We start from the raw sequence: 13,586 nt of genomic DNA on the forward strand, positions 1-13,586 counted from the left end.
GAGGGTGAACCACGAATCGTGATCAGTAGAGATTACTTTGTTATTAGCAGTCCGATCGAAAGTGTTTTTATCAGGTATAGCATGGTTTTAAGAGAGCTTTAACGTGATTATAGCAAATTTTTTGTCAACTCTTTTTTTCACGATTTTTCAAGGTCACCTTCAATTTTTTGCAAATACACCTATAATTTTTTTTTACGTCTATCTGAGCGCGCTTAATGTGGCGATCGTAAGAGTGAATGATTTCAGTGAGTGATCTACACGTTTCTGTCGCAAAGTTAACGAGCTAAGTGGCTGCTGGAGCACATCAAATTTTATGTTCTGTCTAGATCGTTTCGTCGGGACACCTGAATTTTATCGTCTCAAATAGACAACTAATCACGATGCTTGCAGTTTATGTAGTAGTTTCATTTGATCGTTTCATTGAGTTCTCTTCTGCGTTTAAACGTTTTTAAAGGACTCTTATTTTGTTTTGTATGTTTCGATATTATTAGATTAACAGAATAAATATTATATTAGAAATCTATAACGGAAGAACTATTATTTCGATAGTCGAGATGGATTACAGTTCTTTTCTTTACAATTGTTATTTTATGAGTTCTGTTAAATAATGCTTTTCACGGCATAATGATAAAATTCGTTGCACGATAACATCATGGGCTCCGTTATTTTTTCGAAAACAGAAAAGTGTTTTTATTTGTGATATTCTAGAGAGGGACGGTGGATTTCTACCGCACACGTATATTATTAAGCAAACCATATAATTCTCCAAGGCAATCGTCTCGTTAAACAAAAAACATTTTAATGGTATAATGGAATATTTTCAATTGTAACTTCTTTCCGTCATTCCCATTTTAATAAATTTTCAAATTGTGTCCCTTGCTTTATAAAAGTCTGTTATTTGTTTCATGTCACTCAGACAAAGTCACTCAAAACATTTTTCTATAAACAAGTTTCATTAACAGAACAGCAACTCCCCAGAAAAAGGTGCTCAATAATTCTTTCAGAAACTATTTCCTATAGCTTATCATCTCCCATCAAAATTATACCACTAGATCTCGACCACGTACCTACCTCTTTCCTTTTTTTCCCGAGCACCCAGTATACATAACAGCAACACCACTTTCCAAGCAACTCCCCAAAGTGTTCATATCTTCCGTCGAAGTGATCATTAAGATTTCCCGCGAACCCACCCGAGTCGCCTCAAAGCAATTCGATCCGCGTGTGCGTTCCATTGTCCCTCTGGGGTTGAAAGGTGAGAAGCAAGGTGCTTAATGAAATGCAGCAAGTAATTGCACGAGGTGGAGAGGCACGCTGGTGGTTGGCAGTTGCCTGGGAAGGCCCGGATGAATGCCTGAGTCCGGTTTTGATTTGCAGAAAGGGAGAACGCCGGAAGAAGCCACGCGAACAATGATAGGGAAAGCCCTTCTGATACTGTGCGCCTGCTCGACGGTGTCCCAGTGCTGCTACGTATTCCCAAAAGGTACTTGAGCGACGAATAACGAGCGGGAACGACCACGGTAGCCCTCTCCATATTCTATTCTCGGTCAACGAGACTTGATTTGAGCCCCGAGAACGCGTAACGAACACGGTAGATTCTACTGTCACAGGGAACGGTTCTCTGGAACTGTAAAATATTCGAGATTAATTTTTGAAAGCAATTTCGAGGTGACAACTTGACTGGTAGAACGCGAAAGACAATAAAGAAAACCGGAGCATGGCTTAAAGGACGAAGAATCAGAATTTGCAAGTCTGAAATATGTTGCTTCGGCCGACATCGGAGAAGTTGTTCGTCTTATATGAAATAGTGGAACTTCGTTGGTTTTCAGGATAGAAATAATAGAGTGAGTAGAGGAAAGATTGTCTTGGGGCAACGAGTTTGTTGTTTTCCCTTCGGTGGTCGTGGTTGATCTGACAGATACAGGTGAGAGATGAGTTTCGAAAATGGAAGTCTAGATGAAAGGGGTATTCAAATCAATAATATTCTTAGTATTATTTTTTCAAAGTACTATGTTTTGGAAAATATAAAACATCGAATTGGAGAAATAAACCTATACATAGATTTCAATTATTGTATTTCTCGGATTCTTCTGTTCAGTTTTCGTTCTATTAATTCAAACGTTCATAGCCCCAAGTGACCAATTCCATATTTCAATTTTTTTTTTCAAATTTTAATGTCAAAGCACTTATTTGATATTATTCAATGTAATTTTATTAATTTTCCCTGCTTATTGTACCAATAAATAATCGACTATATCTCGACGAAATCTGTCTTCATTTCTATGGGAAGTCAGCGATCTATTTTATGTCTATTCCTAAGAATATCCCAGCATCCAATTTTTCCTCGACCCAGACTCGAGAAGACATTTCCGATTTAAAACCCATCGTTCCAAAATTAAAACCATGCCAAATTACATACTGCTCCACCTAATATAAACAACACAGTACCGAAAGGCAGCTCATAATTTCAAATAATATTCTTCGCAACGAATCTCAAGCAATCTATTCCCACGTTCGCTAAATTTTACGTACATAAACGAACCCCCGTTGCTTTAAGAAAACAGCGAGAGTATCGAATCCACGATGAACCAAGGGTGCGGGTGAGGCAGCAGAAGAAGAAGGAAGAGGGGTGCGTTTTAATTGGGTTTACCGTTCCTATATTCCGTCGCGGCGGTTCCATTAAAAATTTTCACCGGCTTAGCCGGGCGCCGTTGAATATTCGCGGAAGGTTTTTATCTGTTTAAATCCCGTGGAAGAAAGGAGACGGTGGGGCTGTGTGCCGGCCGCAGACCGCGGGGCGGTCACGCGGCTTGGCCGACTGTATTTTATCGCGCGCCGCCGCGGCTGAATCCCCGTGGACGATACTTTATTCATCGTGAATCGCACGGATTTAATTTCACGCCGCTTTACGGCGCTCGCCGCTCCGTGTTTACGGTTTGTAATTACGTTTGATGCCGTGCCTCCGTCCCAATGGCGTAGGAAAAAACAACCGGAAAGAACAACCAGAAAGAAAAAGAAATTATCGATTAAACCAGACCAACCCTCCGCCTGGTGACCCTTGATCCTTTCTAGCCGCGGAATCGCTTCCCCGGTTGCGGAACAAAACCGATTGTCCTTCCTCGTTGTCCGTGTACAGCTTTTCCTTTCTGCGAGACGACTCTGGAATCGCAGTGTCCCCGGGGCGTCGAGCCTTGGTTATTCGTTGCTTTGCATTCTCCATTCGCGAGATTCGCCGTACGATTGTCAACTCCCGCGAGCACCCGGGAACGTTTTATTCTATGCGTAATGTTAATTGTTGTCAGAGAGCTTGACGAGCGCATTTACCGTTTGAAACTCCGCCACGGGTTTTTAAACCCCTTGGCGGGCGGCACTGTGTCTCTCTGGCAGACCATATGTTTCTCTTGTAGCAGTGGTTATGCGAAACGTAAGTACCTTTGTGACTTAACATTGTAGATTCGAACGGTCGAGTGAGGATCGTACTGTTTCATATGAGTGCAATACTAGTGTGGATTATCGTGTCACTGGAATAGGAATAGGTACCTTCTAGGGCTAGACAAACGGGTTGTGAGCATTTCTAGGAAGCCTAGAGGAATAGGTACTGCACTTGATCACATAAATTGAAATAGGAACGTCTCTGGTCATGGAAGTTAAGTAGAACCCGGTCTTGGCAGATAAGTAGAGTAACACCCATCCTTTGTTGAGTAATTTAAATGGGATTTGTACTAGATTGGAAAAATAAAATAGGATCCTTTTCGGATTTAAGAAATGAAATAGGAACCGCGTCTGGCCAGAGAAATAACATAAAACCCGTCTTTGGTAAAAAAAAATAGAGTAAGAGACATCCTAGGTCAGCCAAGTAGAATAAGGCCCGTCCGTGGTCAGACAAGTAGAATAGGAGCCGTTCCTAGTCAGACAAATGAAAATAGACTATCCCTAGTCATGGTGTAAGTGCAATCCTTGAGAGCAAGGTTCACAATTTCGAGTCACTCAATTCTGAGTTGACTAGATTTTAGTCAATGGATTCAATTGTAAATTATACTAATATCTAAGAAGTAAATATCGAGGTCCTAAAAATAGCATAAATTTTGCTTCCATGACAACGATGCTTGCACCACCCAAACAATTCTGATAAAAATAACTATTTTTTAATGTACATACTTTTATTCCGACTCGTATATCGCACTACTTTGACAATTATTAATTCCCTCGACGCAATCGTTCTTCCTGTTACAGAGATCAAGGACCCCTGCGCGAAGCTGAACTGCACCCTCGGCTCACAATGCGTACGAAGTAGAGACGGGACCGAGGCCTCCTGTGAATGCTTGGAATCCTGCCCGAATTTAGGGGATCACGAGGGATCGGGTCCTGTCTGCGGCACAGATGGCATCGACTATCTGTCTCTCTGCGAGCTAAACAGAGCGGCTTGCGCGAAGGGTGCTAATATCACTGTCGCATTCCAAGGCAAATGCGGTGAGTAGTTTTTTCGGAGCTTACACTCAACACATTGACAGATTGTCGTCCCTACTCTCTACAATATTACGTTACTAGAAATATATAACATACTAGGGAACGATATTTCTTAGAAGATTATTCAACTGATTCAGTGGACACAATTCTTTTATTTAATAGGATGTAGTAATTTTTACAAATTACTACTACACCACTGACTAATAGTAGCTAGAATAATATTCAAGTATACCGATTGGAAATGAAATCTACTGAAAGACAGAATTATAAGCGAACATTCAGAACCTGTGTTCCCATCAGTAGTACGAAAAGAAATAACAAATTTACGTCTGCATTTGTAGTGCCTGTTCGAAATATTATTTAAATACCTACGTAACGTACGAATTATAAAAAAAAAATTTTTCATATCCTACATTAGATTTTTGTAGAAGATATTGATTCCAACAGAATGATTCCTGGCTTCGTGATTTCGAAGGTTCTACGAAAAAGAACTCCAGATAATATTATCAAGAGTGCACGTAGAACGTTTCCCTGAATGTACACGAGCGCGTTTGGCCGGAAGTAATCTCGATCGCGCGCTTAAAGGCGCATGTAAATACCTACTGACAGACAAACCAACGATTAAACTTGGCTCGGGTTCGATTTGGCAAATATTTGTTTCGCAAGGGAAACATCAGGGCGTGCTCACCGTCCGAATATTTTGGACACCGGATAAATAATGTCGTGGAACGAACCCGTATTTCTTAGGCGCGCGTGTGTATGGTGTTAGTGTTAGGTTCCTGTACGTAAAATGTTTGTTTTTTAATCAGGATGCACAGAAGCATAATTTTTCTTAACACTAAAATTATCGATGATAAATGCATATCTACTTCGATCAGTCAATATACATCACAAACGTTTCAAAATTTACAAATTATGAATTAACTAATTTCTGAATTTTATTGTTATAACACTTTAATCATCGTTATATGAATGTACTCACAAGACATTTTGACTTGCTTGGTAATTCTGTTGCTAACTTTGTTAATTAAATTTATAATTTCACTTCCTAGCGATGGCAGATTATCGAATATTCCGCCAACGATTCAATTCTTACGACAAAGAAAAACAACAAAATCTACACCTTAAAAGAAAACTTCTCCAGCCATAAAAACAAGTCTACCGCTCCTCAAAGAAACAAAACCACTTACAGTTACAAAATAACCGAACATTCTCGTCGTTAATAAATGTCTGGAATCGATACGACGTAATAGAACGAATGAAAAAAGAAGTTCTGAATGCTACGAAGAGCTACAAACAAAAACGAATACCGATAATGAAAGCATAAAAATGATTGATCAAACACGATGTCCTTCCAAAGAGCTCCGACGAAACACGGTATACCCCGCGCCGTACAATTCAAATGGCGAGTCGGGGATGATCATCGCTTTAACAATAGGGGGATCAAAAGGAAGGCTAATTCGCCGCCAGAATAAAAGCCTTCAATCCAGAAACAATGCGTCTTTACCGTTCCCATCCCAGCCGCGTTCTCGCGTCACTCGCCTCGGCTGGACGGCAGAATTAATCAGCCTCGCGTTTATACAGAACGGCACACGACAATAGGCGCATCGAAAGATAGCAGAGAATTAAACGATACGCCCCGACAAAAGGCGAAAAGACATAAAGGCTACAAAATAAAACGAGGAACAGGTTCGTCGGGGAAGGGGGCGGGGGAGCAGTGTGAATTCGGCTATCAACATTGCGGAAGACAGTGATAAATTAGGGGTATGCGAGCTGCATAGACGAACGAGCTGCTTCGTCGTCATTCAGTTCACACGTACGCGGGTCCAATTGAAGCTAAATCGTTCCCATACACGTGGCTACGAGAAAACAGAACGTTTTCAGGGGAACCGTGCGGAAACCGGTGATATTTGGGATTTAATTTCCGAGTAAATCGATCTTACGTATGTGTGTCTGAAAAATAGTGGAGCTGGCGAGGGAAGTTACGCAGATGTTAAATTTGGGTTGAAGAAATGATAGTTGGAAATTGTGGGACTCAGCCTGCTGAGAACTGAAGTAATTGTTATTCACCCGGAAAATTCAGTAGAAAGTTTCAAAGAAATGGCATCAAAATCGATCATACAGAACTCTGAAAATTGACGTAAATAAATTTCGTTTTATAATTCTGTTGACTTTAGTAGGATACACTATTCGTGAAAAGTTGCTTATTCGTGGCTCAAAATCAGATTGTCGTGTAACAGTAATAGATACTGGCAGTGTCAACTGTACCGAGACGATTGACCCTACGACAACAGAGGTCCAGTATCGATACTTTATTCCAAAGTATCAAAAACCCTATACTTCTCAGCAAAGAACAAACCACTTTACTAAATCAATCGATATAAGCCTCTCTATAATTCCTATCGATGAAGTAACCAATTTATCACCTGAACACCCTATTATCAAATAACTTTTTTTGCCCAGTACTCAATTGCACTGCACATTATTCTCCTATTTTCAAATACATATGAATCATCGTCATCTCCTTGTTCACCTTCCCCGTTTACGATCGTTCTCGATACCCTCCAACATCTCGAATCTCTTCGTTCGATCATCTACGATGTTCCTCCCCGTCGATCCAGTTTCCGCGACTCACTTTTCTTCCCCTTGATCCGACACACTCGCCGGACATCCCCCAGCGAACGAACGAGAGGCCCGTCTCAAATGCAATATAAACTCGGAGCGAGCGTTTAATCAACCGAGTAGTAAAGACAAATGTTTGATCAGACAGGTAGCTGCGAGCGAAGGTGGTGCGTTTACTTAGGATTAGGCGAGTCCAACCACCCCCCACCCCCCTTCCATGCTTCTTATTCTTCGGACGACCGTGGTCGAATGTGACGGTTCCAGTAATCGTGGAACGGTGGCTGATGAATCGCGCTGAAACAGGACGGACACTCGGGACGCAACCGTTTCGACGCGATTTAGTTGGTGTTGATCTTCGACACGGACTGGCTGCTAGAGGATGGCCGAGAAAATAACATATGTGATCAAATCGCTGGCAATTTATAGGACGTCATTCAATGTCTGAGAAATACAAAAACTCGAACGTGACTGAATCGATTTATGCTCTGAACCAAAAGTTCTCTGCTTACAAGGAAAGGACTGACCGACTGCGATGTTAAAAAATGGGGTTTTGTAAAATGGTAGTATACAAGTTCCTAATGATGTATGTGAAACATTGTGTGTAGACACTCGATGATTCTAAAGGTATAAATAATTAAAGTTACGAACCTTCGAGATATACTATGAATATAAGTCATCAGTTACTTATATTCATAGTTGTGTTGGCAAAGTGAAACAAAAATATATCGGTGAACGGGAATAGATCTCAGGACATCCAATTTACCAGCTAAACAACATTATACACTTCGATAAATTTGAGTTATATTCATAGTACATCTTATAGATACGCAACTGTAATTTTTTATATCTTTGAAATTATCGAGTGTCTACAACTAATATGTCACATAAATCGAAGTCTGGTAGTTGGGATCTTTTCCTTGTTAGACACTGGGTCTACTAGAGAATAATTGAAATTCAAGTTCAGAAAATTCCACAAATCAGTTCTAATTAATAGGGCGCACACGTCACTGTACAGTAATTGCTTAAAATATGCTGACTATAGTATTCCCTCCCTATAATCACACCATAACGCGTTTATAGAGAACAATGAACTGTCTATGTAGAAAATAATGAACACGTACCATTCATTTCATTGTCCTGTATTACGGCGAAGACTGCAACGCGATTCCGAGAAAATCCACCAAACGTGTTTATAGACAGAGAACGCCGTACCTCTTGTCTACTCCCAAAGGACAATCTTCAATGGCCTCTGTTCACGAAACTCCCAATACCCCAAACGTTCGAAACAAGCCCGCTAAAGGAAGCAAAAAGCAGCCGAGACAGAGAACAAGGAAGACCCAGAAAAAAAAAAACAAGAAATTAGGTGCACGACGCTGGAAGTTCCCGAGTAGAAGATCAGGATGCCGTTTCGCTCTCTGTTTCTCGAATTATACCGAGAACAATGAGACATAATAACCGGACGGGAACGCTCGAAAGATTCGGTAGAGCCTCCATTCTTCCCGTTGATTCTCATCGAGGTGAAAGTCACGAGTGCAACGGGGAAGGGGAAGGGGGGTCTCGTCCTTTATCAATCGCATCGAACCGTCGTCCCTCTTTTCCGTCGTGGGGCTCGACGGAATGACTCAAGATCAATAATAAATTCCGAGCCCAGAGGGTGGGCATTCTTCGTCGTTCTCCACCACTCCCCTGTGGACCGTAAGGGTGGCCCAACGCGGATCCCTGACCCCTCCTAATTTCTTCGGGGAACGAGGACGCCGAGTCAGGGGGTGGAACGGAGTCGGGCCGCGAATCTCAAGTGGCTGCGACGATAAATCAAATTAGCTCGAAACTTTCGAGACTTTTCGATCGTCACCCCTTCCTTTCCCTCAACTTCCCCCGTTCGTCGAGGCTCACGGTGTGCCTCTCGCGCTGCTCCACTGTCAGCGACGATTGGCTCGAGGGTAAATTGAAAAAAAAAAAAAAGAACGATCGAGGGGTGGGGGGGGCGAAACGAGTTCTCGAGGCCGACGAACTTTTTCAATGATTGAAAGTAGCGACGGTGGAGCGAAGGGTGTGAGGCGTGGCAGGGGCGCGACAAAGCATCGGTAGGAGTCTGCGATTAAAAGTATACCGAGTATTTAGAGTTAATGTTATTTAAAATCGCGGGGATATACAGCAGGGTGGGAAGTTGCGTTTAGTGAGTATCGGGGCGTGATGAGAATCCCGTGGAAAACTTCGAGTACGGATGAAAAGGATTAATCTTGTTCGGGGGATGTAAAAATTGGGTGGAGATTCGACGAAGGCGAATTTATTGAACTACTTTTGGCGAAGAATGTTCTTTTTCTGTTGGAATTTTGACAGTGGATTGAACATCCTCAATGAGTGTTCGAAGCCTCCTGGGCATTAACAACGAGAGGTCCCCAGGATTAACGCTGACTTTTTCATAAAGTTTAGCATCGAACTCTGAAACCAAATTTTCCAATTTTTTCTAAATATTTAACGTTCTATTCCCAGGAGCCGTCAAACACTCATCGAGGATTTACTGTACTCATCACACCTTAGCAATTAAAGGGTTAATGTCTCTCTCCGTATCCCCAAAATAACTATTCACCAAATGTCTGTATCAGAATCTCATCCATAAAAATGTCTCACCGTCTTCAACACGCACTCACCCACCGTCGTTATTCTTGTCCCCTTAATCGTTTCCAGTTACAGGGACCGGAAAATTTGCCGGTTAAATTACCACGGGACTCGGTGGTACCCACCTAATTTTACAATTGTCTCGTTACTGTTCCTCGTGCGTTCTTCCGAGTGTAATTCGCCGAGGAACGTTTTCCGGGCCGTGTCTTTGAGAGATGGCGCGCTAGCGCGGTTTCTTTCCAAGAGAACTTCTACCCACCTTCCTCCCCCTATGGTACCTTCCATTTTCCCCGGATAAATTCGCTTTAGCTAGTTTCTCTCGTGAATATCCAGATTCGAAATGGAGGCGAGCGTGCCGTTTTCTTCACGCTCGAGCGTACCGAAATAAGGGTCGTCCTGGAGGGGTGAAGAGTATAAGGGGGACGACTGAGGGTGAGATCGAAGAAGGTTAGCCGGAGGAGCCAGGGTTCCGCGAAATGGGCTCAACTAAATTCTCACACTAGTCGGGTTAAGGTATTCCCATCCTACGGGCACCCTGGAAGTCCTCCTGAAGCCCTGAAGAGGGTAGATTGTAACGCCAACCGATACACATACACACACAGGCTCGGTCACCCCCTCGTGAACGCGTGCAACGAGCCGGCTACCGTCGTCTTTCGGATGTTTGTTTCCGCGACGCTCGAGACGCTCGATTGATCGCGGGAAAAACAGACCGAGGCGAAAGACTCCCGTTGCGGAGAGGGTGTAACGCGCTGGCGATATGGAATTGCTTTTGAAAGGAGCTCGTGGGATAACGAAAAGGGGAGCTTGGAATACTGGAAGTGTTTCTTGGTTCGTGAAATAAGCGGGGTAATAGGTAGAATATATCCTGGAAACAGTTTATATTATTTTGATCGCTCGAGGGGGGATGTTTGTCGGGTGAAGGAAATTGAGTGTTCGAGGGCGAGGCCTTGAATTTGGAGCTTACTGTCCCTTTGAATTAACACTGAAACCTAGTGGTTTAGAAACTCGATTTCAAATTTCTTATTTGAAAATTATTGAAATCGTGAATGTGTTTTTGTTGGAATTTATGTCGATTTTTTAATTAATTATATTTTAATGTGACATTGCGTATTCTATATATATATCAATATATTATACAATATAATTTAATATCTACTCAACGTCCATAGTTCTAGTGTTTTAATGAGCGGCTAGACTTGATTCTATTCAGAGTCGAAATTTGAAGTACTGAAAGATGGAATTTTTAATCGAAAAAAAATCTTCATTCAAAAAGAAATGCTTAATAATTGATAACAATAAAAATATGTCGAACCATTTTAAAAAATTACATTATTATGATAATCTCTGTAAATAACAATTTAAACAATTAAAAAATTCCATTAAGTTGGCTCCATAAAAACAAACAACTTTTATAGAAAACATTTTTTCGTATTTTCAATAGTTACAAAAATAAAAGCGTATATACACTTAAACCGACCATACTCTAGACGACATCTTCCATAACCCTGTCTTCAATCACCCACATTTCCATCCAATTTTCCATTTCCTCATCGGCAACACAATTAATTCTCCATATGCTCCTTCCCCTAACAGCCTTCCCACATTCAAAACCATAACAACAACTGAATCATTTACTCTCCCCAAATAATCACATCCTTTTCAAACAACCACTATAGCAACATACTTCTCCTCAAGTATCACCACCTCTTCAATCACCTACCATTCCATCGAACTTCCCATTTTCTCACCGTCAACACATTTAATTCTCCATACTCTCCTAACTGCCTGTGTCAAATCCAAGAACCGCACAAGCACCCTGCACCCCATAAATTCCTAGATCCTCGCGCCAGCTCCCTAAATGACAACGCAGCCAATTAAACCCATAAATCTCCGGGAAGCGGGCCGCCATGGAACGGGAATATACGATTCCATCTGCGCTCATTCGCGAAACCGCTCATAATTTACTAACGACACACGGGGCTGGGGGATAGTCTTCGGGCGCGTCGAGAGACGGTAGCATCCTCCACCTCCTAGCTGGCAAAGTAGCCCGTTTACGATACAGCGAACACAACGCGAACAGGTAACCTCCCCCATGTATCCTACCAGTCCCGAAACCACCGTTAGGAAATTACCATCATATTCCTAAGCGGATGCTCTCGCGGCGCTTATATGTTTACGCGGCCCGAAGCCTAAGTGACTGCCGTTCCCCGATTCGGGCCACGCCAAGGGAGATGCAGCGTTAACGTTTCCAAGAGGTCCCAGCCGCAGATCGAAAGGAAGTAGCTTCCTGACGGGGGTAGCGCACGTGAAACAGGAGGAATGCGGCACACGAAGCGTCGCTATTAACATAAACCCCAGAGTCATTGCTCCCCGGGTATAATTCCTTTATACGATCCTCTCGTAACGTAACTTCCAGCCTCCCCGTCTATGAATTTTCCCCATCGTTCGAACAGTCGACCGGTCCTGCTTTATGCAGACGTGAAAGAATTAACGACTCTTCCACTTTCGAACGGGCGTTCGACGACGCCCTCCAGGATGCAACCTACGAGCGTGCCCGTCAAGACGGTGGAATTAAGCCGGGGCGAATTTATCGGCAGTAACGAGATAATTACGGTCTAAAAAGTTTCTTTACTTAGCCTGTGTGTGCTACAGATGAATGGATTGTTTGTACGTGTATGTGACTTTCTTTTGTATTTATGGAAGGAAGTTTCTTGTAGATTGAGGTATTATATTTGTAGTTATGTTATTATGGAAGGTAAGCTTGTTCTTACTGTGAGATACGTGGAACTATTTCTAAATTAGAAAGTTGGTGGAACGTTTTCGTCTGAAGATCATAGAAGATCAAGGATCGATCGAGTTGTAATTTGTTCATAGACTTGTTAACCTCTTACCTTACGATTCTTTTTACGACTTTGCACGTCAGAGTTATTTTATTATTAATCATTTTCCAGAAGCAAAATCAATACCATCATCGTCGTAAGTGTAGACTTACCCTAACAGTTAAATAGAAAAATCAAAAAAACAATATTTCCCTTCGATTTAAAGAAAATTGATAACACTCATGGTTCCCAAAATCAGTTTAAAGTCGTCACGACGAGACTGACTCGTTATTATAAGGTAAGTTAAGTACAATACTTAATTTATTTTCCCCATACTCAACTCCACGAATCCCGTGGAAATCCACAGAATAATCTTCACACCACGTACAATCAGGCGTTTATGAATAATCTTCTTAATCAAATTTTCTGTTACCATTACTCGTGAAATATACTCTCGCGCTTTCTTATCGCAGAAATACCCCGTGCACCGATCGTGCAGGCGTAAATCGCAAAAATTTCCTACACCATCATCCCCCTTAACGATCGTTCTCTGGAGATCGACCGTCGTTCGCGCCAACCGTAGACACGCTGCACCAGGTCGTTAGGACCCGTTTCACCGTCCCCGCGAGGCTCGGGGGCGGTTTACATTAAAACTCGCCTCCAAACGGGGCAACGGAAGGAGAATCATTACACCGGAGATTATCATTTAATACCGGGAGATTCAACGAAGCGGCGGCGGCAGGCGAATTTATCTATCAGACGCGCTTAAGTAGCTCGGTGGTTGCGATGCCGTCTCGTTGCTAGATCGTGAAATAATTGAGCCGTGTGCTCGCTGCAGGCGTCGCTGAAAATTAATATTCCCGCGAGTCACACGCGTATCGAGCCGGAACGCTCGATATTACGCGAGCGTATTGCCCGTCGCCAACGATCCCGCAAACACGCGCGCGTTTTCCGCTCAACGATCAAGCCCTCAGGGTGTTGCATCGGTTCGTTTGGATTGAGAAGAATTCGTTAAATTAAAACCAATTCCCTGGATATATACGTCTGACAGAATATTCTGTG

At 42.4% G+C, this 13,586-nt stretch overlaps 1 protein-coding gene across 1 annotated transcript in view; it reads left to right on the forward strand.

Moving 5' to 3' along the window:
* Nucleotides 1-1,347: 1,347 nt before the first annotated feature.
* The window catches only part of LOC107188322 (agrin-like), a 55,323-nt gene continuing 43,084 nt past the window's right edge, over nucleotides 1,348-13,586 (forward strand). The window contains exons 1-2 of the mRNA XM_015576597.1: nucleotides 1,348-1,480; nucleotides 4,231-4,467. Coding sequence (XP_015432083.1) covers nucleotides 1,348-1,480; nucleotides 4,231-4,467 — 370 coding nt within the window. The remainder of the gene's footprint in view (nucleotides 1,481-4,230; nucleotides 4,468-13,586) is intronic.

This window comes from Dufourea novaeangliae, unplaced genomic scaffold (assembly GCF_001272555.1).
Source record: "Dufourea novaeangliae isolate 0120121106 unplaced genomic scaffold, ASM127255v1 scaffold124, whole genome shotgun sequence".
NCBI lineage: Eukaryota > Metazoa > Arthropoda > Insecta > Hymenoptera > Halictidae > Dufourea > Dufourea novaeangliae.